Here is a 27,834-nt window from a genome sequence, read left to right as displayed (position 1 = left end):
GAGGCTATTTAAACATGTGACATGCAATGCATAAACAAATAACATGAGCCAATGCCATGACTTACCGCAAATTGTTCGTTGTTCCTGAGCGGTGAGGGTTTTGAGATTGATTTGAATCCCTCACAAAATTGTTTGTTGTTGGTGGTGGTTGTTCTTGATAAGCGGTGCTTTGAGATCGATGCAATAATCTGTGTACCGCAGAGGAGAAAAAACGGGTGCGCGCTGAAAAAATGCATGCAGTTTAACCGCGATAAAAAATAGAATGCGGATACAGATGGAATATGCGCGCAGTTGAATCCCGATAAGAGAATAATACGGGAAGACCCGATGCGTGCTTAAAAATGGCAGATGTTTAAGGATTAAAGGCTACAAACACAGACTCTAGCTAGGTGTCAGCAGCAACCGGTAAAATACACGCAGATGAAACGGGAGAAAAAGCGGTAAAATGACAAAGGATATAACTATGAACGACGCGGTAAAATGACAAAGGATATAACTATGAACGATGACTATAACGTTGAACGTATGAGAATAAGCAGTGCTAAGCAGGCCACAAACAAACTCTCGTGCAGCGTGCGTGCGTGCTGTGCCGTCAGAAACAGGAAGTCCAATGACGTCAGCCAAATCAACACCTGATCGTTGCAAGGGCGTCCAATGGAGTAATGGAGAAAATGGCCGTGTAAGGTCACTTACCTCTGTCAAATGCCAACTTCACATCTTCAATTAAATCACTGAATCCAGAGATCCGATAGAGACCCTCTGACTTCAGACCTGAGAGACAAGAAAGTTCATTTAAGACCATTTTATGCTAGTATTAATACATACAAAATGGCATTTGACAACCATTTCCATAAAAAAAAAAACAAGGTAGTTCCATTCAGCCAGGTAATTTTTGGTACTTTTTTGTTAGAGCGGTTTAACGTTTCCTGCTGATTCAGTGTCATTTTCGGGCAACATTATATAAAAATGAAAGCTTATTTTTTTAATACATGTTCCTGGTCTTATTGTGTACGTTCATATAAAACTTGCTCTGAATCTCAAAAATCTTTCCTTTTCCATTGATGTCACGAAGGCTGTGAAAGCGAAATGGTTAATGTTAACAAATGAGTGGCCTGGGTATCTCAGCAAGTACTGAAGTGGAGTACTACCCCTGGAGTCGTGAGTCTGAATCCATGGCATGCTGAGTGACTCCACCCAGGTCTCCTAAGCAACCAAATTAGTCCGGTTGCTAGGGAGGGTAGAGTCACATGGGGTAACCTCATCGTGGTCGCTATAATATGGCTCTCGCTCTCGGTGGGGTGCGTGGTGAGTTGTGCGTGGATGCCGCAGAGAATAGCGTGAAGCCTCCACACTTGCGTCGATGACGTCGACGCAAAAAATACATCGGCGCAAAATATGCGCGTCGATTCGTCAGACCCAAAACAAAGATGGCGGCGCCGGAGAGTAGTAGCAACATGAGTGGCTCCTCAAACTATCAGAAGTGCAAGGCTGCACGCACTCGTTCCTCTAAATTATGGGAATTCTTTAATTTAAATGGAAACAATTCCGTGATATGGCATCTTTGCAAAATGGAGATGGCCTTCCATTCTAGCACCACGGCAATGCACCAGCACCTGAAGAGGCGCCACCCGGCACACACGCTCGCACACACGCGCGCGCGCACACACACACGCGCGCGCACACACACAGTATTCTTAAGGTGAAAGGAAAGTGTCAGAGTGCAAGTTGTTATTTGCATGTGAATGAAGATGCTTTTTTTCAGTAAGCTAGCCCTATGTTCAACATAAATGTTGAATTCTGAATGTTTATTTTTTGTTGGAAAATAACTCTGTATTAGCTTAAAGCCCCAAGTTTACAATAGTTACTGTATTCTTTCAATAGCTCTAAGAAAGGGTGGCTGGGTGACCTTTTTATTTTTTTATTGAATGCTAGACATCAGAATGCATTATTTTGCTCTTGTACACTTTTACTTGAATTTTATTTTTGAATTTTGAGTTTATGAAAAAGGTGAGTGGCAGAGTGTATTACTATGTTGTTGTTATTTTTATGTGAATGAAGAATTAAAAGATGCACTTTTTTCAGTAAGCTAGGACCTATGTGTTTTCAACATAAATGTTCAATTCTGTTGGTTCAGGAAGGACGCCATGACAGGCTGCTGGCTCCTATTTTTTGTTGGAAAAGCACTCTCTGTATTAGCTTACAGCCCTCAAGTTTACATTGGTTACTGTATTCTTTCAATTGCTCTAAAGAAGTATTTTGGGTGACCTTTTTATTTTTTTTATTGAATGCTAGACATCAAATTGTTGTTATTTTAATCTGAAAGAAGAATTACAAGATGCACTTTTTTTCAGTAAGCTAGGCCTATGTGTTTTCAAGGCATCAAGGTTTTATTGAATGCTACCTCTGACTAAGAATGCATTACTTTGCACTTGTATAGTCTTTTATTTTGGAATTTTAAGAGCAATAAACATATATTGCAATGTTAAGGAATTCATGTTTTTTTCATGCAGATATGTAAATCAACATGTATAAATTGCTATTAGTCAATTAATGGGGAGATAATCGAAATCGAATCGGACTGGAAAAATGAATCGCTAGATTAATCGATGCATCGAAAAAATAAATCGCTAGATTAATCGTTTAAAAAATAATCGTTTATCCCAGCCCTACTACACACGTGCTATGTCTCCGTGGTAATGCGCTCAACAGGCCATGTGATAAGATGTGACGGTCTCAGACGCGGAGGCAACTGAGATTCGTCCTCCGCCACCCAGATTGAGGTGAGTCATTACGCAACCACGAGTACTTAAGAGCACATTGGGAATTGGGCATTCTAAATTGGGGTGAAAAGAGTGAAGAAAAAAAACTTTTCAGGATATCATCAACTCCCAATGAGAATTATACTGTTAATTAACCTTCAATTGGAAATATGGGGCATTATGGAAGTAAGACGGGTTGCTAATGTCATGTGGATTTTAAGAAAGTACTGCCAATGGATTTACATCCATTACATCATAACGTTACATCCATTAAAAAATAAAAAAAAACATGGGACGTTGTCTAACCTCGTGATTCGATCTCACGAATGCACATGTCCACCACCATGGGTCGTTTTGTGTTATGAGCTTTGACGAGAGTAGTGAGGTCACAGCTGTAAACCTTCTTCACGTGTTTCAGGTCTGGTTTACAGTCATTTGGCACCATCTTGGAGCACTGCTTATGAACGTTCAAGCCACAATCTGAGGACAAACAGACAGAAAGATCAAATACTGTATAGTTCAGCTGAATACACGGGAACTTACGGTAAACCGTGTCTATTCCAATCTTCATTAAGTTCATTATTAATGCCGTTTAAGAGTAAACTAGATTTGCATTCCCCACAAGTATAACCAATCCAGTTTTTTGTTCTTTGCAAATGACACTCAAAATGAATTTTGTACACATAAAGGGCAGTTCACATCGAATGCGTTTTGCATCCGTCTGCGCTGTTTTTCCAATTGTTTTACTATGTAAACATGCTCTAGACCTCTAACATGCAAGTTTTTGCTGTGTAAGTGCTGCTATAGATGGTTAATGAGGTTAACGAAAAGACTGATCCCAATTCAGTAAGAAAATAAATGCAAGAAAGAGGACTAAATACAGTTCAGTATGCAAATATTAGAATGATAACATTTTCAAAATATAATCTTTTTAATTAAACAACTAGATGATAGAAAACAGACAGCACAAACCTAAGCGATTCAAGCTGAATTAATTGCAGAATCTGCAGCTCTTAAATTACTGCAATAAACCAGTAAATAATACAACAGTAAGTGCACACAGTATGTTCAGTGATATGCTGAAATCAGTGAATAAGTGTCTTGTGTACAGAGCAGCAGTTTTGAGGCGGATGTTATCGATCCTGAGGTTGATATTGTCTGGTTAAATTAGACCCAGTATTTTTCCAGGATGCTGAGCTTTCATTCTGCTTAATCAGTGACCTCTGTTGACCTCTGATAGGTCATTTCAACACTTTCTGATTGGCAGATTTCAAGAGTCACCTTGAAAATGACAGAACATATCAGCAATACAAATGGCTCCTAATAAAAAATGCATGAACAATTTCAGGCACCTAATTGGCTAGTTGATTTTACGAACGTTCCATGATTGTCAGACGTCACTGGTGGGCGATGGTATTTCCGGTCTAACGCTACGTTAGGTTCATCGACGACGCCGGTAACTGTCAGGTAAGACTAGGACCAGATAAACATGGCTTTCTACACCAGATCCCTTCAACATCTGCCAAGGATAACGATAAATGACGTACACCGAATAATTCAAGCGTCATCATCGGCTCCCAAGAGCAAGAGGGAAAAGGGTTTCAAGATATACGTCTCTTCATTCATTGACAATTATGAAGGTAAGTTATGCTATGTCTTTAGCTAGCTGTAGCCCTAACGTTAGCGACGATGCTAGGTGACGTTAGGCTAGAAAGTAACCTTTACAAAATACTTACTAAACGATTAATTTTAGTTGTTGGTCACATGTGGTTTATTATATGTTCATTTTACTATCTGACATTGAATAAATGTATGGGCGTTTCTTCAACAAGGGGCACTTTTAGGCTTGTGAAGTTGAATAAAAAAACTTGTTCAAAAGTCACGTAACACCGTCTCATAAGTTTAAATTATTTGTCTAGTTTTAAGGTCTGTAAGAGGACAAACTTAGATTACAAGAGAAGTTATGAGACTGTGTTAGTTTCATAACTAAGAAGTTATGAGTTATTCTGTTTTTAGATAACAGCAGTGAAATGTCATTTCCACCACATCTCAATGCTGTTATTTAAAAACAGAATAACTTATGTCAGTCAAGAATTGTCTAGGATCATTTTTGTAACTAGTTTTATCAGTTTTTCCACAATGTACAATAATTATACATTTGTCAATGAGATAAATTAACTGCCCTAAGGACCAAACGGTGAACTGTGCACCTGTCACACTCTGAAATGTAATACTGGTTTGGGCAAGAGCTTATTAGAAAATAAATTACTTGCATTTTTATATTAAGTAGAGCATGATCTCAGTAAATTGTGGATACATTTTTAATGTGTGATGAGAACTTTTTAAATATTTTTAAAAAATGTGGGTGGTGATGGAAATTACAATGAATTAACGTGAATGTAGAGAAACAGTGGAGATGTTTATTAGAAAAACAATTAAACTCATCACACTCAGTAAACTCAATTCACAAAGCCATTAAACATAACCACAACTGTTTTTAGTGTAGTGCTGAGTTTGATGTATACAACTGATTTGTCTCAAAGATGAACGGTTACAGTGCGTGTAAATAACTGACACAACTGATGGCAAGGCAAAAATATAAGCAATAAATGATGCAACAAAATTGAATTTTCATTCATCTAAATGAAATCAATTAATATAAAAGTATAATTTAGAAATAAAAATAATATTATAATCTAAATATAAAAAGTATTGTAATGTATTATAATATAAAAAGTATTACACAAATCTACTCTTGCAATCCATATCAATTGTACTTTGGTCATATTTTTAAAAAATGACATTTTTGGTTACAAAGTACATAAAAGTGCCCATAGTCTAAGAATCACCCATATACTAATGACTTGTGTTGTTCAGTTACATGTATTAACAGTATTTGGTTATCCCCAGTATCAAGTAAAGACAGACAAGGAGAGTCAGCATCCGTGCTACCTGTCATAGATCTTTGAGGAAACATGAGAAACCTCACACCATCAGAGTAGGATGAAAGACAGTTCAGTTGTTCGTCTGATCCAACCAGTTCTGTTCTGGGGCTTCAATTTGGCAATGATGGGTTAAACTGGCAAACAAATGTATAATTACCTAAACAAGTTGAACATCTTAGACAACTATCTAGCTAGCCAAACGTTTGAAGTAGGTAACACTATGATGACACGTGCCTGCCCTATTAGTGTTCTAGTAGACCTACCATTCCTATATGAAACCCCAGAAGCTGGTTGTTGAGACAGTTGCTTTGCTGTTTATATTGTGTTGTGTTTAACTTACTTACTTTCTTACTAACCCTAAAGTAACCTCATTCTCTAACTCATAGTAGCTAACTTGAAAAATAATGCAAAATGCACTTTTGACTTTGAGATATCTGATCAGTTTGTGATCTCTGCTGATTATAACACACTTTTTTGTTTTTTAAAAGATTGTCCTAGAAGACTCCACCCCTGTTCAGCTCTATGAGGTCGAGTGCTCCTGTGTGGCTGGCAGAGCCTTAATCATAATGTTGCATTACTGTATCAGACTGTACAAAACATGTGTTTGTGTGAAAATCAATGTAAATAGTTCTCTTCAAGAAATGCACATGTATGTACATAAACAACAAACCTATACAAGGTACCTTTTGTTATTATGAATTCAGTGTTAGTAGTTATTAGATTACATTAAATTTTATTGTCATTTAGCAGAGTACAGGGACAGAGCCAATGAAATGCAGTTGACATCCAACCAGAAGTGCAAAGAAGCATTAAAGTACTGTTGAGTACTGTATTATGTGCAGTTATGTGGACTAGTTATCTACAAACTCATACAAAATGTCAAACGTTGCATCACAATGTTACAATTATAGGAGCCATGTTATTGTTGAGTGTAGTATGACAGCTTGTGTCTTTGTATAATAAATGTCTGAATTAACTCATGTATTTGTGTTCCTCCTGGCAGTGTAAAAGACAATAAATGACATGTAAACATTGTCAATATTTCAGACAATTTTCTGAAAGGTATATCACAAGATACAAAAAAACAAACAGCATAGTAAATTACAAAATATATAAGCAGTATATGGAAGCTCATAGAGAAAAATACAGTCCTTGGCGCTGGTAAACAAAAATTTAATGGCACAGCTCCTTGAAAAAGTTTTCGGCGTCCTGTGGTTATGATGAAATCTTCTAGCTTAAAATGTCGACTGCATACCCGGGTGTTATCGGTAGGAGTGAAGTTCTCGCGTCTTATCTTGACAAGCCACTGAGCTCGTACCTCAGGCTGATGCGGAAAACGATGAAAACTTCAGAATTATACCTCGATGAAACGGCACATCGAGGAACACTACAATGTAATTTAGAGTTGCCAATTTGATACTGATATGTAAGACGTTTCTTATTTACTGTTAACATTTTACATACGGTACTCACTGATAGCTTGCCACTCACTCTTCCACAACATCTACATCGGAAATACCGGTAGTAACCTAAACCGGAAGTCCCCCCGCCCACCACGCAGATTTCGAACGTTCGTCGCGTCACCTGTGCACATAGCGAATAGCTTCATAATCCTTAAAAATAAATCTCTGAAAATCTGGAGTGTTATGCATATAGAATGCAGAAAAAATGAAATAAACAATAGTCAATTATTTATAGCTAATAGTACAAAATAATCAAAATATATTTTTTAACAATTAGTAATTTAAATGGAAATAATGGTGTTTTAGGAGACACAATTCTGAATAAACACACCTAATTGGTCTCTTGAAAACATAAGCCAATGCCTCATTTATGAAAAATGAGCAGAATGAAAACCATTCATAACGGTAACATATGGGGCCCTATTCTAAGAGCACTAGCAAAAAGCACAATGCTAGGCTTGAAGTCAGAAGCGTGAAGTCAGTGGGAATGGCCATGAAGTTTTGGTATTTCACAACTGTGATGAATTATTTACACAGAAATTTGTCCTGATAATGTTTCATGATCGAGGCCTGCTGTGTGTAATTTTTGCACCACTAGTGTCACCAAGTCAAATTGAAAAAATAACCGTTTTCAAACAGGTTTCTTAAACAGTTCCATTGTGCACACAAACAGAGAGTTGCACCCCAAACTCAGGACAATGGTTGCACCAATGTTGCTGTCAGGCTACTCATTTGACAGTAATCAAATGATCAATCATTTGACAGTATTTACACTTCTTAGGGAAACACATGAATGGTGTACTTGCGTCTGCACATTCAATTGGAATAAGTGTTTTAACATCGAAAAGATGACACACATTAGCTTTAACTTGAAAACAGCTAATTGAGTTATTTTAAACAGCAAACACTATCCCATCCCCCCTCATCCAGCCAGTCCAGACAGACTGCAAATTTGCCAACATTATGCAAATGTAGGCAAATTAGCTCATTAATATATAATGTGGCCTCCTATATGGGCCAGCTGCTACAAAGCAGGTACCAGAGAGAGGAATGGTGAATTACAGAAAACGGAGACTGAAAAGTGAAAGGGAGGGAACATTAGGAAGGAAAAATATAGAACAGAGAGCCCAGGACAGATGTGTTTAATGTGAGGAGCACCCAGTGAGCGACTCAATGTGACCTGGAGGAGAGAGAGACCGAACAGCATGAGCTGTCTGTATTCCTCTTCAGATCTGTGCTGGCACATAATGGTGTAGTGGGCAGTGTTTGTCCGTCCTGCAGGCTACAGCAGACCTCATTTCCTGCAGTAAGTAGAACAGACACTCTACACTCCAGCTGCCTTTAAGATTTCAACCCGTAAGATTAATTCTAAACTCTTTTATCAACTTCTGATCGTCTATGAAAGGGCCAATGACAAATAAGGACGTACAAGACGATGTAAAGGAAAGTTTAGTTTTAAATACATGTGCCAAATCCTTAAAAATGCAATCTGTGTATTCATGTTGGTTTCATGTTTTGTTTTTTTGGGTCACTCCTATAATTCGGTGACGTTTTGGTTTTTAAACTTCTGAAAAATAAAACATACTTTTTCAAGAATTTCTCATATTTATCAATAAAGGGACATGTTCAAGGTTTAATTCATCTCGAATTCAGGGTATGCTGAGTGACTCCAGTCAGGTCTCCTAAACAACCAAATTGGGTTGCCAGGGAGGGTAGAGTCACATGGGGTAACCTCCTCGTGGTCACTATAATGTTCTCACTCTCTGTGGGGCGCGTGGGGAGTTGTGCATGGATGGCGCGGAGAATAGCGTGAAGCCTCCACTTGCGCTACATCTCTGCGGCAACACGCTCAACCAGCCACGCGATAAGATGGATTGACGGTCTCAGACATGGAGGCAACTGAGACTCATTCTCCACCTCCCGGATTGTGGCGAGTCACTTCGCCAACCGAAGTTATATATATATATAAAATTATGATCATTATGATTTCAAGATGGTTACACCACATTGACATATTTGATGAAAAAATATATAAAAAAGTATTATTTTGAAATTGAAAATATGTTAATCATAGAATAGGTGTTGTTTCAGTGCTTTTAAAAATCATTAATATCATGAAGTGTTTTGGAGATATACCATTTGACAACCTGAACTAACCTTGCATTATCAGGAAGTCACATTTTCTGACATTTTTAACAACCGTGGCACATAATCAAGCGGGAATCAGAAACATTTTCCTCATTACAATCTCAGGATGGTTAAAACACACTGACCAATTTGACAAAAAAGAAATTATAATTTAGAAATTGAAAACAGGAGGTGACATCATTGTCTGTATAAATTGCATTTTAAAAGTATTTTTGAATAAATTAATAGATCTGGATATAAATATGAGTACTGTGTCATAGGCCTAAAACACAATAAGTGTGGATAATTATTCCCCCTTTATCTCCTATAATTAGAATGAAGTCTATTCTAAATATTTCAATGCAAATACTGAATTAAATCTGGTTGACTTATGTAAAGATTCTGCAGTGTGTGTGATTAAAAAACGGCCCCATGAGCAGCTCCGTTGTCATCAGACATACAGAACTGTAATTATTTTTGAAGAAAAAGAGCGAGGGATCTGATAATTAGAGGAGACGGGCACTAAAAGAGGGCACGTCTCTAATGCATTCTTTCTGTCAGCTGAGGTCGGCTGATCCCTAGTGACCCCCTTACCCTCAGGTGAAGAGATGACTATCAGGACACACTCACATCAGTGTAGTCTAAGGTGTGAAGAGCTTGTTGGGAATCTATTGTTTCCGTAAAAAAAATGTAATGGTGGTGAGAAATCCCGTCGAAGGTTCATGTTTAGTGTGAAAAGGCCTTAAGGCTGCAACATAACAAAATGTGCAAAAAATGAAGGGGTCCGAATACTTTCTGAATGCTCAGCACTTATCACATGTCTACCTACCAATAAATAAATAAATGAACATGAACTATTGATTTGCATTGAACTTATGTTATCTCCAGAAACAGCTGAATTCAACCTCCGGTTTGTGTCTTGAGTTCTGTTGGTGTTTATATTGCAAAAATGACTGTCTGACTACTTACCAAATAAACAAATGCACATCCAAAATTGTATTTGAGTTGAAATTATTTTATTAGCTCACTAATGGAGATCACAGAGTGATAAGAGAAGAACTTTCTAGAAAACTCGCAATACCTTAATGACCAGAATTTAGAATATGCAGAATAATTCATATGCGATTTAGAATAACTACAATACCTTTATAATGCATTACATGTACAGATTTTATTTAAAGTGCTACCCAAAACTGTAATGAAGGCAAATATCACAGTCTATTCAGAGTTCTTCTTATTCCATTGTGAGAGTATTTTGATTCAATGCTGCATCTCTATCCTGAAATTCCCTCTCACATGCACTCTGTGACCCAGTGCGCCTATGAGCCGTGAATTTTAATTTGTGTGTGTGTGTGTGTGTGTGTGTGTGTGTGTGTGTGTGTGAAGTGGAGCTGCTTGTGAGCTCTCAGCCCCTCTTCTAATTATAAAGATATGCCAGCTTTGTTTTCAGTCTCTACCATGATGGACTCGGCCGAGGGAGAGGAGGCGGGATTTATCCTCTTATGAGGCAATGTGGCACAACATGCCTGGGCACTGGGGCTGGCACACTGGCAGCAAGCCAAAATAACAGCTCACAGTCTCTCGCTCTCTCTCTCTCTCTCTCACACACACACACACAACGTTGAATGCAAATATCTATGTCAAATAAGATTTCACTGCCCTAGTTTCTGGTGGCATCACAGAATGAGAGAGAGAGAACGAGAGAGAGGGAGAGAGAGGGAGAGAGGGGGAGAGGTGAGAAAATGAGGTGGAAACAAGTAGCGTAAAAGAGGTCTTAGAATAAAAGGTTTTTGAACACAAGCTGCTTTCAGAATAGATTCATCCATTATGCATGAGGCTCGTTCATGAAAACATATGTGTCGCTCACATTTCCAATAAATAAATAATTAAATGACACACAACCGACCAAGTTCTTTCCTTGCAGAAGAACGAAGCCATATTTACAGCTAATGAGTTAAAAACAGCCAATTGTTTGTATGCAATGAAAAAAAAAAAAAAAAGGTGTGATAAAGAAAACTATTACAGGATGAAAACAATGATTAGTTTAAACTAGCAATAAAGTAAAAAATTAATGAAAGAAATGCTAAATAAAATGAAGGATGATAAAAAAGAAGCACAATCCTCGAATGATGCTTAAATGAAAAAGGGAAATTCTTTTCAAATGATCTATTTCTATGTGGGTAGTTGATGCTTAATGTGTCCCTGAACTTTAAACATTTTAGGTTCATATTTCTATGAAGGTTTATGGGGAAGTGTAATGGTTGTAAATCACATTTATGCCATCATTAGTTCAATTTAAATGGTCCTGCTGTGTGACAAATGAATTTTTTGAAAGTACAAATATTCCATGTAGTCTCTCAATTAATATGAGCTCCTAAAAGCTGCATGCGCACTGTAATAAGTATAAAAACATTAGCCAAATGCTGTCTAAAATAGTCTTACATGGACTATAGCATGTCAACTTCCCAACTGTATTTCATCTCCACTACCAATGTTTCTCTGTACAAGGGATCCAAAGTATATTCGAAATGTCTTTTTCTGTCTGTGATGTGCTCATTTCACTGCTCAGAAAAATCGGTTTCCTCTGGATGTAGGCCAGTCTATGTTCACTCTACAGGCTAATGAGCATTCACATATACATCAGGCAGAGTGAACATAGTGACCTATATGAGCTCTGAATATCAAGCACTCCAAACTCATCATGTGTGTGAATAAACACAAGTATCACTGCAGTATCATCAGAGCCATACTGAAGAATCCTCCCTTCAGTCCCTTATACAAGCCCTAATCTGGCCTAATGCACTCAGAAGAAACTACTGAACACTTTAGAGGGTGCTTTGAGAGTACAGGTTAACACACACATTATATTACAAACACAGGGGTGTAGCAATCATCATAAATCTAGTGGATGTCCACTTCTTGGGAGACCCTGTAATCATTGCTGTTTTAAGACCGTTGTCCTTAATGTGTCTAGCCCACTTTTCAAATCATTCCTACACCCTCTATAAAATCATATGAATGTATATGTAGCAATTGATGGCTGATAAGCGACATCAAGTATGCGCCTCCACGTGTAGTCCTGGAGGACATACTTGCATAGTTTTGGTTGACAGAAGTTAGGATGTTTGAAAATATTAGTGTTGTTGTGGAACAGTTGGCTGATTCTGGTACAGTTATTTTATGCAAGAAACCTTCCTCTTAAATCTGTAAGTTCTGCGCATTAGTAGACCTGAATAGATTTGCAAATATAATGACTGTTTTCAAACAGGTTTCTCTAACACTGCCGTTGATCAGCAAAACAGCTAGCCACGCCCCACTGTCTGTTTCAGAGGTAAAAATCCCATTCACTTTCCATAGGGGAATTCATTTGTAATTAATACATATACATCTTTAAAGACAGACCTACTGTGAGCACTGAGGTTGTTAATCGATGGTATATTTTTTTGTTGACACCATCAGTCCACACTATTTTTAACTTGTGTTTAAATGCTACATTTGTGGTGAAAAAATAAACTACTCATGATCCTGAAGAGAAGGATCCACCAATCAGATAACTGCGGCTAACAAAGTGCACCAAAAGAGCTCTGCGGTGACCACATAAACTGTGAAACTACTAGTTTATTTATAAATATGTCTGAATATTTAGCAACTATTTTAAAACAATAAACAAATTGATATCAATACTTTTATATTTTTCAATCATTACATCATTCGCAATGCTTCATGGGATTGTAGTTCATTTCCTCATGACAGACATTGAGTGCACACCTTTGTCTTTTTGTCCAATTTTCAAATACTTTTTTGCTTCAAATAAAAGTATCTAATGTTGTGATTCACCTCGGAGCTGGTTGGTTTGGCTCATGGTTTAGAACTGTTTTAAAAAGGATTTTATGTAGTCTATGAAAAAAATAAAAATATGGAAAAAAACATCTGGAACCAAGACAGCTGAAAAAGTGGTGGCTAAAGCATGTTATTGCTTGAGCCAGTGTTGGGCTGTCCAAACAGAGCAATGTGGATAATGCCACAGAGCCACAGTGCTTATGTTCTTCTAGTAATATAGAAATGTGCATGGTGTTAACCTCCACTGAAAATACATTTAAATGATGCTTCAGAAAGCTACTTTGATTGTATGAGTGAAGTGTGACTGTTGGAAGGTCAGATCAAATATATCATATCATATCTCATATTATATAATATTACATTACATTATATTATGGCTTTACATAAGAAACAATACTTGTTTAAACTGTGGAATTATGTTGGAAACTATGATTGCATTTGGGTTTGTCTGTTCATTTACCTGCACATTTGACTCCTTGAGCGATGAGTCCCCACATGAAGTTGGCACAGTACTCACACCAGTGTGGCCCTCTGAAGGTGTGCACCTGTGATACAACATCCAAACACAATCATATACAACACACTAATAACTTCTGCTCCAATTAGACTTGTAAACCTGCTAATAAAGATTAATGTGTGATCAGAGACGCTAGAGCCATGCCAAATCTGACTGCTGTTTAATCCAATCACAATTAATCAGCAGAGAGAGAGAGTGAGAAAGAGAGAGAGAGAGAGAGAGAGAGAGAACATTAATCAAGCCCTGCTCTCTCCTCTCCACCAGGTAACAGCTCGTCCAATCAAAAATGTGGAAACACGTCCTATGGGTCGGACCGCTGGTGCTCTGAGCTCCTGTTGCAGCCCCTCTAGGTCTGGCAGAGGAAACTGGAAGGGTTTGCATCTTACTGTAGATGATGAAATCAGTGTACATGAAACTGACACCAGCAGACTATACTGAGAAGTGCCCTACTTATCAAAAGATGATTAAAAATGTACACATTTTAGCTGTTAAAAGAAAACTTTGCAAAATGTCAGCAAAATAATGAGCCTACTTTACATTGAAAGGATGTAAAGACGTTGGCTACCACCCCTGGAGTTCGCTAGTTCGCGAATTTGAATCCAGGGCGTGCTGAGTGACTCCAGCCAGGTCTCCTAAGCAACCAAATTGGCCCGGTTGCTAGGGAGGGTAGAGTCACATGGGGTAACCTCCTCGTGGTCACTATAATGTGGTTCGCTCTCAGTAGGGTGTGTGGCGAGTTGTGCATGGATGCCGCAGAGAATAGCATGAAGCCTCCACACGCACTAGGTCTCTGTGGCAACACGCTCAACAAGCCATGTGATAAGATGCGCGGATTGACGGTCTCAGATGCGGAGACAACCGAGATTCATCCTCTGTCACCCGGATTGAGACAGTCACTACGCCACCATGAAGACTTTCAGCGATGATTACTGCGCCTGCTCAGAGTTCATTGTGGGTTGATAGGAAATAAGGGTAGGTTTTTGTAATAAAATACCACAAACCGCCATTGTTTAGTGAATTCACCCTGAAGTTGGTACTTCAAGCTAGAATTGTTTTGATGGTAAAAAAAAATATTTCATCGCAACATTTTTATATAATATTTATTTTATTTAATGAATCACACTGAATTAACATGTTAAATTGACAGCGCTTCTTTTTCTGATATTTTTAAAATGTTAATTCCTATTTTTGCACAGCTTTTTAGGAGGATTGATTCTGATTGGTCAATCGCTGAATTCTGCAGCCACATATTTCAGTATAATGATCACTAAATGATCACTTTCTTATTGGCATGTTTTCATGTTTCTTTAATTACTATGGGATGCCTTTTGTTTCACATAATAAAATAAATTCAACAAATCATTATTTCAGTTTCACTAATTTAAGTAGCCATGTGTTAGGCAGGACAATGTACAGACAGCCCATCATTATTACAAAATAAGGTGATAAAAGCCCCCTCTGCTTCACATTGGGGGTTTACGTTTCGATAATAACTGGCTGACTGTAAATGACCTCTAACTTATAGGGTTTTATTGGGTAAAAAGGCTAATGGTGCTTTAATCTAAATGTCTAGCAATAATAACCAAGATCTTTCACTAAATGTCCAAATGAGACGAGTCAAAGCAGAAATTAAAGTATGGGAGCATCGGGAAAGCTTCTGTTAAATGACTAATAACCACGAGATGAATAGAAAAAGAAGCGTGAGAGAAAGAAAAGAGTAGAAAGAGCTCTTTGTGAAGTCAGCAGTCTGTGAGGTTGTGCGGGACCTCAGACTCACTCAGGACACTCCAGACCAACTGAAAATATAGGAGAGGGGCGGGGGAGAGAGGGAGCAGCAGTACCTGCTGAATATAGAATCCAAAAGGAGGAAACACTGCCATGTTAACAAATCCTATATTCGTTTATAATCTCTCCATCTGTCACCCCAAACAACCTCTCTCTCTCTCTCTCTTTATTGGCATGACTGCATACAATGTACAATGTTGCCAAAGCATTCTGTAATAATAATAATAAGCATACAGGTTAAGTGCATCAAGTGTAAAGAGAAGTAACTACAGAGAACAATGAGTAACAGTAATGTATAAAGTGTGTTTCTAATGTTCATCTGTGACTGCTTGAGTTCAGTGTGAACACATTCTGTCCTCTCTGGGTCTCCAGTTCTGTCTGTATTGACCCTTCTCTACAGCAGACTGTGCTCACTCACACAATACTTCTTTAGAAACTTCCTGTGATGGTGGTCTTTCATTTGGTCAGATATGGTGCCAGTTTATAATGTGTCTTAATTATTTGGAAATAGGTTGATTTGTCTATTCTTCTTGAGTCGTGTTTTGTATTTGTTTTAATTTTGCCTGTCTGAATTGAATCGATACAATCAGCTGATGTTTGTCCACTGAATATTTTAAAGGTTCACTCTCTGGGTGTGCTGCTCTGTGTATAAACAGAGTTCTCTCTCTCTCTTTTTGTATCAATGCCTGTTTATATCTCTTTACCTCCATTTATCCTGGGTCTGATACAAACCCAGAAAAACCTACACTTTTCTAAACATCTGGCTAAACTGCCTGTAAATAACCCGTCTAAAACCGATTCATTACTCATACTATGGTAACTTTATCAAACCTTCTCCTGAGCCTGCACCCGCTACCACGGCAACAACACATCCCTGGAGACGTTTTTAAATCACATTTGGGTACAATTTGCATAACATACGTGCCAGAAGTGAGTCATAACAAGCAAATGTTTACTCAAAATTGTTCTGAATCACTGTAAAATTAAGTAACTTTGTAAAAATGCAATACAATTCTGATCCACCCCAAACAGTAAGTGGGAATATTCTCATGAAATGTGTCATAAAAATGTCCTAGTTTACTCTAAAATCAAAAGATAGAAATAAGAAATGACATTGAATATAAAGCATATATTTCGGACCATTACAATTTTTTATGTAATTTTCATGGCAGTAACACATTTTACCCCCCAACTATCATTACCACAATGTGAAAAAAGATGGTCATTATGATACACTCATTACCGCAATGCGAAAAATAATAATAAATATATATGTGTGTGTGTTTCGGTAATGAGAATCATCATGGAAAACAATGGGGATAGTAAAAGAAAACGACTGGGTGCGTTACGGTAATGAAAAATTACATAAGTACATTTTTTTATTTGGAGTTAAATATGACAAGGACATTTTCTTGATAGGTTTCAAGAAAAGCTCGCAAGTGAACACTAAGATAGAGACCATAAACAATATTAGTTGCTATATTTGAACCATATTAAGATGAACTGTTAATGAATGTAAGTAAAAGTACTTTTACGTCAAATGAGTATTTTTGTATCATTTGCCAGTAAAAATATCAAAACATATGTAAAACAATACACATTACAAAACAGCAAGACTTTTTAAAGACTTATCTTGAATTTAGTTTATTTCTCTTAACCCTTTAGTAAATAGATGCTTCTCATCAACAAAATGTAGTGAGGTTTAACTTCATTTTGGGGTAAGAAAAATAAACTTAATTCAAGATATATTCTCTGAAAACAAGCCACAATTATCTTACAGAATTTCTCTTCTCAGGTAAATATATCTTGCTTTAAATCTTTAGAGTTATGTACAGTGTATACTTTAATAAAGTCTTGATGTAAACACAAGTTTCAGTCACATAACCAACAACTTTTGAGTACTCTTACCTTGAAGTTGTGGACTTTCTCGTACTTGGGTGCGCGTTCACTCTCCTTCAGTGTGGCTCGGCGGACCAGCGACGTGAGCTGTGAATAAGCAAACAGTTTGAGAGGCTGCCAGAGAGCGGCAGGAGGTTTCTGAGGACTCATTTTCATCCCTAGAGCCACGGCCACCATCCCCTGCTCCTTGCCCTCTGCCTTGGCCTTGTGCACCAGGGACTTCTCCTCCTTATGGAGCATGTAGGACTCACGGGACGGCATCTCCCACACTTAAAGACCGATTCCACGGCAAAGAGACCGACTATGATGCAGACTCTAAGATACACTTCCTTCCACTGCCTTAACAGACCATTCTACATTGTTTAACGGAAAGCTGCGAATAAGGATGCCAAACCAATATAGAACAAACAGAGTTTCCTCCCCAAAGTATGTGTGTGTGAAAGCGTCCTCTGATGTCTGTCACAGACAGTTTGTCCACTAAATGCGCATGTGTGAAGCCCCTGTTTGTCGTACTCCCTAAGCATCTATATGCAGATGAGGTGAGTCGTTGAGTTAATCCCGTCCTGCCTGCAAGCAGCAGATATCCTCTCTGGAACGCTGCCTCAAAGAGAGAGAGAGATGGGCGGTGGAGGACCCAGCGACAGTCACACTGAATTACACATCTCAAACCAGCCAATCCCGGCAGAGCTGGATGCGGTTTATCAGAGAACTCACCCCTCCTCTACAGCGGCCATCCCCCTCCCCAATCCACTGCATGAGTGGGCAGAGAGAGAGAGAGAGAGAGAGAGAGAGAGAGACGCATAGGGGTAGATGATAAGGAGTGGGGCGGTGATGAGAGGTGAGTCATGAGAGATAAATGAGCTCATACTCCACTAATAAAAGCACAAAGCCACAATCTTATCAATGTCCTAAAACCGCACCAATATGCTGTCAAACATTTATGTATAATTACCATTAAACTGTAGAAAATCACATCACAATATTCTATTTTATGGAAAGTGATTTAAAAGTACTCAAAAATAACAAAAGGTGTTTATAAGTAAATTAAATATAATGGAAGCGTGCTCATCCAAGACTGTGAGAAAAAGGTACTGTAAAAGTACCTTTTGGAGTGGTGGTGGTGTAGTGGTCTAAAGTGCATAACTGGTAAACTGGTAATCAGAAGGTCACTGGTTTGATCCCCACAGCCACCACCATTGTGTCCTTGAGTAAGGCATTTAACTCCAGGTTGCTCCGGGGGGATTGTCCCTGTAATAAGGGCTCTGTAAGTCGCTTTGGATAAAAGTGTCTGCCAAACGCATAAATGTAAATGTAAAAGAAACTAACGATGGATAAAAATAATAATAATAATAAAATAATCATGATTATTAGAGCTGGATACAGATACAGATTTCCCAGTAATTAAAATAGTATTTAGCATTATTTGTATGTTAAAAATGTGCTAATAGCTTATCTAGATTTTTTTTCCACAGTGTTTGAGTATCCACGATCACGTAACCATGCATTTTAATGATCGCAGTACACCATATTACAGAATATCGGCACATGTCTATCTACCATTCAGCGGCATTTTACATAAACGTTAGGGTGCACGATGACAAAAATCCAATTGAACTATTATTTCCCTTGATATTGTAATTGCGATTAATTTCGATTAATATAATTTACATTAAAATACTGATTTTAGGTGGATCTACATCATGCTGTATTCTTCATGTCAGTTACACATCCAAGACAAGCCAAGAACTGTTCCTGAATGACTTGCTGTTTAAACATCAGATGACCTAAGAAGTGCCTAAACGATCAGCATCACACTGGCCCTCTTAGATGAATAAACAACAACAAAACAAAACAAACCCTCTTCTTTAAACTTTAAATGTATTAACCACAGAAAGCAAGCAACAATCAACCATGTATTAACCACAGAAAGCAAGCAACAATCAACATATCTGTGATATGCTACAATGCCAAACTGCTGCAAAAATATAATAATATTGACTGTTTTATCAATGAGTAATATATTTTTTTAAATTATATAGTGGTCACATTTCTACAGGTCTAAAGATTTAACCATTATAACGGCCATCCCTATCTCACGTATCACTCTGAGCTCTCTTTTCACATAAAAAAATATTTCATTTTATTTATGTATTTATTTAGTAAGCTGGCATGTAATACATGTGATACTGTACTGTCAGCTGGTCATTCAGGGTCAAACAAGAGTCCTCCGCTTCTGGATTTATTTTGCATTAATGACCGGCTGCCTCTACATTACTGTATCACTTTACCACAAAAAGAATATAATTTCTTTACTGGACACTAAGCATTGCCAGGCCTGACCTGCTCACTGTGTGCAATTAAGTCAACTTCCTGCTTCATACACAAGCACATCACAGTCCTTCCCCTATCTCACCCCTCTGATCCTCCAGATCTGCCTTCATAAATCACAATGACAGCACCAGAGAAAAGGTTATGGATCATTCCCAAAAAGATCAGATAGTGATGACTTGTAATCAGTGTCTCTGTTTCAGTGTTTTGTACCCTATACTATATATGATCTGATTTATTCATCTCAGATTTAAGACGCCTCTAGATCCAGGTGCGCTGCTTAATTCAGCATCTATAACACCACGCTGTAGCTTTATTGTGCTGTTCTTTTATTTCAAATACCCCCTGAGAGAATTGAATTTACCCATTGATTGCACAAAATCCCAATATATACTTCACCGGTGATGGGAATGTCCATATCGCAATTGAAACGACAGCAAAAGAGTGAATTTGTAGGATCAGCTTCAATACAAATTTTCAATGATATGAATACATAAATAGATTACAGGGATGTAAAGAATCGATACAGTATTGATATATGATTGTATCGATGCAGCATTACTGTTGTGTGTGTGGTAAGACCCCAGTATTGGGATGAACTAACATGTCATTAAATAGACTAGGGATCTTGATACCACTGATCCTTTGTTGTGTCCAAGCTTTATTTATCGATTTAATTATTTCAACTTTTTCCTCCGTTTATTTAAAAGAAAAGAAAACTGAAAGAAGCAGTGAGGCACTTACAATAGACGTGAATGGGGCCAAATTCTGGAGGGTTTAAAGAAGCTTTGATATTATAAAAGCACTTACATTAATTCTTCTGTTAAAATGTGTGTATTATTTGAGCTATACAGTTGTTTGAATCAGTGTTTTTATGGTCATTTTAGGGTATTAGGGTTTACAGCATTACATCATAATGGCATCAAAGTTGTAAAATCGGCTATAACTTCACACAAAAAAGGTTAGTAAGTGATTATGTCACACTAAAATCATGTTAACACACATATTGTTTATTTGTTGTGGTTACACTTTTGAAACATTTACAGATTGACCCCCATTAACTTCCATTGTAAGTGTCTCACTGTAACCCAGATTTTGGCCTCTTTTTTTTAAAGAAAAGGAGTGATGAGACGAATACATTTTTGTGGCAATCAACATTATGCCACAAATGCTGTTGATTGAGCTTAACTTGTTGTAAAGGGATTAAGGGAAAGGAGGAGGCGAGAACCAAGGGAAGGGAAACAAAAAAAAGTGTGGCACCTACACACTGTAACGCCGATCATGCCAAATTCACAAAACATTTCAAAAAGAGAGGAAAACGCCAACACGGAGTGGCAGTGGAAGAGAGAGAGGAGGAGAGAAGAGAGAGAGAGAGAAAAAAAAAACACTTCCTCGCCGGTTCTCCGATACGCCGTAGCTTGGTCCTTGGCCACTCCTCCACCCTCTAATGGACGACAGCCGTGCCTCCCTGGACAGATCGGAGGCAGACCTCCGGCAATTGGCTGCGCGTTTTCAGTGGACAGTAGGGGACTCCCCCGCCCCTGGTAGCAGTAACCGCTCCAGAAAGTTGGTTGGGAGCCCCTCCTCCCCTCGCGGTCAGCGGCCATTCCTTCGCTTCCTCCGGCGGATAGCCGCGGCTGCTCCGTTGGGGTGGATGGTATAAATGTTGTTTGATTCAAGCAAAAAAAAAATAATTTAAATTATATATATACATATTTTCCAAGCTGGCCAGGCCAATGTATCTGCACATTCATGAGTAAATAAATAAATAAACAGATAATATCTTTATCAACAGAAAGGCCGGACTTCATTCATTTTTTACAAGTGGTCCATCGCCGCCTCTTTATATTGTCTCTGAATTCATTCAAACCAAATACACTTAATCTTTCTCTCTTGTCTCAGTCTGATTACTCATCTGCTTCCTCTTCTGAAAGCAGTATGCTGGATCCAGACATGCTAACACACTAGGCATTTTCCTTTGATCAGTACCAGAGGAATGGATTCTCTGCAACCCCAGAGCGCGAAAAGCAGAAATGGAGGGCTGTTTAAGAGACCTCCTGCCCACTGGCTTTCAGACCAATAAGCCAAACAAAGACAGAGAAGATGAAACCACTCGAGCCAAGATGAAACGCTCAGCGCTGAAACCTCCAATGGTGCCGATCCCCCAGGACACCTGACGGAGCCCTAAACCTTGATGGATACCTGCACCAGCTAGGGTCACACAGCGACCAGGATCCTTTCATATGGACACGGCTCTACTGTGTGGCAGCAGGGAGTTTGAATACTGCTGTGTCTGGCCATCTGTCTGGCAGGAAGTGGGCTTTTTGACCGATCTCTAATTGACAACATTGATCTTCTGGTTTCTCAAATGTGTCTTGCACAAAACGCTGGTCATAAAACAGGTGGAGCCATTTCCTTTCTTCTCCCACGAGACCAGTAAAAGTCCATCTGCGTGATCACTTATTCACCTCGACACCAAACACCTGATGGGTTTAGATGAGTTTGATGTTCTCTGAGGAAGTTTACTTTCGGCTATCTCAGCTAAATATGCAGAGCCAAATAAAGTAAGCCATTCAAAGGTCGATTCTTGGGTTGACTGGCTCTTGGTCAGTGTTATACTTGAAAAAAAAAAAAAAGAGATTTATTATTGTTAGTGAATCTACAGAGCGAAGCACAATAAAAGTGACTCTTTTCCATCTGAAGCACAAAACATACAGCACAACCAGTGTAGTCCAGCTGATGAACAAACGACTCTTATGAGCAGGGTCATTTGTAACTACAGAACATACAGCAGGACCAGTGTAGTTCGAATCCCGAACAAATGACTCCAATGAGTCAGTTCTTTAGAATCTACAGTGTGAAACATGCAGCGTGTCTAGTGTAGTCTGAATACTGAAGAAATGACTCTTATGAGCCGGTTCTTTTGCATCTAAAGCACAAAACATACAGCAAAACCAGTGTAGTCCAGTTTCGAAACAAATGACTCTCATGAGCTGGTTCCTTTAAATCTTCAGTGCAAACATACAACATGATGAGTGTAGTCTGATTCTCTAACAAATGACTTTTATGAGCCGGTTCTTTTTAATCTGCAACCAGTATAATGAGGTTCACCATAGAAAGACTCATGAGCCGTTTCTTTTAACAAATCTGACTAACGACATGTTCAGTTCGAAATAAACCCAGTACTGTTACTGTGTTATGTCGTGACACTTGAAACAAGCAGAACAGTTACTGACAGGTTATGCATGTGACAATGTGTACAGAAATGTATTTTGTATGTTAAGAACTGTTTTATTATATAGTTACAGTAAAACCAACTACTGGATTGCATTTATGCACTTATAACGTATAAAGAATTGTATTAAATGTATTTCCAATTTGTTCTATCTGTTCTGTTAAAAATCTAAAATGATCTCATCCCTTCGAAATGAAATACTGGGGGCAAAATATTTCTTCCTCAAAAGTAGGAATGGAACCATCAAGGAATCTGAATCATTAAGAGGAATCTGGAATTGTTAAATTCCCCAAGACTCCATCACAAGTTAAGACATTGCCTGTTACTATGCTAAAGAGTTTGGAATGAACACATCAAAGGATGTGAATTATATTTAGCTTCTAATCTGGAAAGTTCTTTCTGATTCATGAGGATTCTGATGAGGTGTTTCACTGAAGTTGATGGTGGAGTAAGTTTATAATGTTGTGAGTTTAGAGTCCTGCTCCTGTAACTCTGTCTCTCTCTACTAACTCTCATCTCTTCCTCCGGCTGTATCACACAGTACCGCCTATTGATTGCATTACGCAACTCAGCTACATTCCTGTCTCCCCCGCATGACTGGAGAGAAAGGACAGAAACACACACATATACACTTGGAGACAGTGTTTGTAAACCATACATCTTAAGATTGCTTGCTTTCCATATCTAAGTTAAGGAAAATGTACTGCAATTAGCAGGGTACGCTGAAGAAGAGGGGTCTTGTATGGCACTGAAGGGGTTCATTTTGTGAATAATGACCAGTGAACTGCATATTATCAAATATAAATAAATACATTTACATCAAGAATTATTTTGTGAGAAAAACAAGTGTGCAGAGGGGTGATTCTCACAAAACATGTCAAGAAAATGTCCTGGTTATATTACACTTCACCATATTTTAGTAAATTCTCATTGCCGCAACACGCCCGGATGTTGCACTTTTACTATTTCAATGGTTTTCAATGATATTCTCATTATCATAATTTTTACAGGATTACTAGGTGGTACAAATATTATTATTATTATTAAAATCAACTAAAATGAAAGCTCTATCAAGGGAGTGCTCCTATAACGTATACATTTCATAATGCATCATTATTTCACATTCCGGTAATGAGCAAAGTGCTCACCCTTCCAAAGAAAACAAATACTAGAGACCTCATTATTTTTATGAAAACTTCTCAAATGTATTATGTTGGACAATAAAACTAGCTTCATATCATGTGACCTACATTTGTTTTTAGACCATTTAACCTTTTTTTGAAAGGAGCCACATTGAGAGCTCCATATCTCTGAGATTTAACCATATAGGGCCTTAAAAATGTAGATAAAAAAAGAACATTTTGTCCTGAACCTGAATATAAAAGGATAAGACATCTTTAATAGCTCTGGAGTTATAAGCACTTTGATTATGGAAATAAAACACAAAATTGTGTTTTTTTTCTAAATTTTTTGGACTCACATCGTTGGCATGTACTGCAACAAGGGTTGCTGAAGTCAACTGATTTTAGTAAGAGACCTCTTTATCTTTGTGAAAAATTAAATTAAATTAAATAGTGATGCTTGTCATTTTGACTTCTCTTCTACTGAACAACGGATTACTCAGTTAATGTTGACCCATTGCATTTAATATTTTGGCTTTCCTCTTTATTTACATTCATCTTTCTGTTACGTGCTCAAACACGACTATTAAACAATATCATCTGTCTATTAAACAATATTTAGTGTTTTAAGTCTAGGCCTTCATTGTGATTCATACAATTAAGAAAACACAGTTTCACAATGAACACACCCTAAGCCTTTGGGCATCATACATTGTCACGGCTAACTAATAATACCAAATGACATTTTAAAAACATGTCCATGCACGAAAGCCAGAACTTGAAATGACACTTAATGCTCAAGCAAGCTTAACTGAAGCATGACTGTTTTGGGAAATGAACGTCTCCCGAACAGACATTAAAAAATCTAAATATTTCATATAAATCTACCAAGGAGGTCTAAAATACCTGGAAAAATCTCTCTAATAATATTTGCAATAAATTTAGTTTGTCAGGGTACACGGTTATGCTGCGTTCCATTCAAGTTGGATCTGGGATATTCCTACTTGATATATCCGACCATAAATGCATTCCATTCTCCGATATTCAGAACGGCAATGATCCATTACCTTAGCAGGGGTTTGACTCTCGTTAGAGACGTCTCCTAGCAACCCAACTGATAAACAATGCTGCAGCGCTGTACGATTATCAAAAGAGTTTATAATGTTTTATACAGCTGTTTCTGCAGGCATTTGTTAAACAACCTTTAATCTCATGTAATGTGGAAACAAACACATTTATCAGTATTACTTAATAAAGTGAATGTTTATCACTTACTTTGTTTATCTCCCTGAGTGTGGACATGCTTGTGTGACATCATACACCTGCATCTCGGCGAAATCAGAGTTGAGAATTTCTGCACGAGCCTACAAGTTGTAATTTTGACTTCAAGATGCATTCCATTGCACTTTTCTTAGTAGGAAGTTGTAAAATCCGTCTTTCCGAGTTGAATGGAACACAGCATTACTTTTCAAAACTTGATCTGACACTGAATGCTCAAGCAGCCTAATTTACATGTAGAAAACTCCTGATGTTGCTATAACAACGGCATTTTTTGATTTTCAAATTATTTCTCTAATGGCCTCGAGGGTCGGGTAAAATGGTCTTGAGGGCCTTACTGGCTAGCTGATTTTACGAACGTTCCATGATTGTCAGACGTCACTGGTGGGCGATGGTATTTCCGGTCTAACGCTACGTTAGGTTCATCGACGACGCCGGTAACTGTCAGGTAAGACTAGGACCAGATAAACATGGCTTTCTACACCAGATCCCTTCAACATCTGCCAAGGATAACGATAAATGACGTACACCGAATAATTCAAGCGTCATCATCGGCTCCCAAGAGGGAAAAGGGTTTCAAGATATACGTCTCTTCATTCACTGACAATTATGAAGGTAAGTTATGCTATGTCTTTAGCTAGCTGTAGCCCTAACGTTAGCGATGATGCTAGGTGACGTTAGGCTAGAAAGTAACCTTTACAAAATACTTATTAAACGATTAATTTTAGTTGTTGGTCACATGTGGTTTATTATATGTTCATTTTACTATCTGACATTGAATAAATGTATGGGCGTTTCTTCAACAAGGGGCACTTTTAGGCTTGTGAAGTTGAATAAAAAACTTGTTCAAAAGTCACGTAACACCGTCTCATAAGTTTAAATTATTTGTCTAGTTTTAAGGTCTGTAAGAGGACAAACTTAGATTACAAGAGAAGTTATGAGACTGTGTTAGTCTCATAACTAAGAAGTTATGAGTTATTCTGTTTTTAGATAACAGCAGTGAAATGTCATTTCCACCACATCTCAATGCTGTTATTTAAAAACAGAATAACTTATGTCAGTCAAGAATTGTCTAGGATCATTTTTGTAACTAGTTTTATCAGTTTTTCCACAATGTACAATAATTATACATTTGTCAATGAGATAAATGAACTGCCCTAAGGACCAAACGGTGAACTGTGCACCTGTCACACTCTGAAATGTAATACTGGTTTGGGCAAGAGCTTATTAGAAAATAAATGACTTGCATTTTTATATTAAGTAGAGCATGATCTCAGTAAATTGTGGATACATTTTTAATGTGTGATGAGAACTTTTAAATATTTTTTAAAAATGTGGGTGGTGATGGAAATTACAATGAATTAACGTGAATGTAGAGAAACAGTGGAGATGTTTATTAGAAAAACAATTAAACTCATCACACTCAGTAAACTCAATTCACAAAGCCATTAAACATAACCACAACTGTTTTTAGTGTAGTGCTGAGTTTGATGTATACAACTGATTTGTCTCAAAGATGAACGGTTACAGTGCGTGTAAATAACTGACACAATTTATGGCAAGGCAAAAATATAAGCAATAAATGATGCAACAAAATTGAATTTTCATTCATCTAAATGAAATCAATTAATATAAAAGTATAATTTAGAAATAAAAATAATATTATAATCTAAATATAAAAAGTATTGTAATGTATTATAATATAAAAAGTATTACACAAATCTACTCTTGCAATCCATATCAATTGTACTTTGGTCATATTTTTAAAAAATGACATTTTTGGTTACAAAGTACATAAAAGTGCCCATAGTCTAAGAATCACCCATATACTAATGACTTGTGTTGTTCAGTTACATGTATTGACAGTATTTGGTTATCCCCAGTATCAAGTAAAGACAGACAGGGAGAGTCAGCATCCGTGCTACCTGTCATAGATCTTTGAGGAAACATGAGAAACCTCACACCATCAGAGTAGGATGAAAGACAGTTCAGTTGTTCGTCTGATCCAACCAGTTCTGTTCCAGTTATGTTCTGGGGCTTCAATTTGGCAATGATGGGTTAAACTGGCAAACAAATGTATAATTACCTAAACAAGTTGAACATCTTAGACAACTATCTAGCTAGCCAAACGTTTGAAGTAGGTAACACTATGATGACACGTGCCTGCCCTATTAGTGTTCTAGTAGACCTACCATTCCTATATGAAACCCCAGAAGCTGGTTGTTGAGACAGTTGCTTTGCTGTTTATATTGTGTTGTGTTTAACTTACTTACTTTCTTACTAACCCTAAAGTAACCTCATTCTCTAACTCATAGTAGCTAACTTGAAAAATAATGCAAAATGCACTTTTGACTTTGAGATATCTGATCAGTTTGTGATCTCTGCTGATTATAACACACTTTTTTGTTTTTAAAAGATTGTCCTAGAAGACTCCACCCCTGTTCAGCTCTATGAGGTCGAGTGCTCCTGTGTGGCTGGCAGAGCCTTAATCATAATGTTGCATTACTGTATCAGACTGTACAAAACATGTGTTTGTG

General features: G+C 37.7%; 1 protein-coding gene across 11 annotated transcripts in view; it reads right to left on the bottom strand.

Annotated features, from left to right (window-relative positions):
- LOC127658714 (N-chimaerin) overlaps positions 1-27,834 on the bottom strand; it is a 139,467-nt gene that overhangs the window by 23,773 nt on the left and 87,860 nt on the right. For all 11 annotated transcript variants that reach the window (XM_052148159.1, XM_052148166.1, XM_052148163.1 and 8 more), the window contains 4 exons: positions 17,345-17,422; positions 13,595-13,679; positions 3,066-3,239; positions 694-771 (listed from right to left, as the gene is read on the bottom strand). In XM_052148159.1, coding sequence (XP_052004119.1) covers positions 694-771; positions 3,066-3,239; positions 13,595-13,679; positions 17,345-17,422 — 415 coding nt within the window. The remainder of the gene's footprint in view (positions 1-693; positions 772-3,065; positions 3,240-13,594; positions 13,680-17,344; positions 17,423-27,834) is intronic.

Source organism: Xyrauchen texanus, chromosome 18 (genome assembly GCF_025860055.1).
Source record: "Xyrauchen texanus isolate HMW12.3.18 chromosome 18, RBS_HiC_50CHRs, whole genome shotgun sequence".
Classification (NCBI taxonomy): Eukaryota; Metazoa; Chordata; class Actinopteri; order Cypriniformes; family Catostomidae; genus Xyrauchen; species Xyrauchen texanus.
Note: the sequence above shows the minus strand (reverse complement) of the source record. Positions and strands in the feature narration are given on the sequence as shown.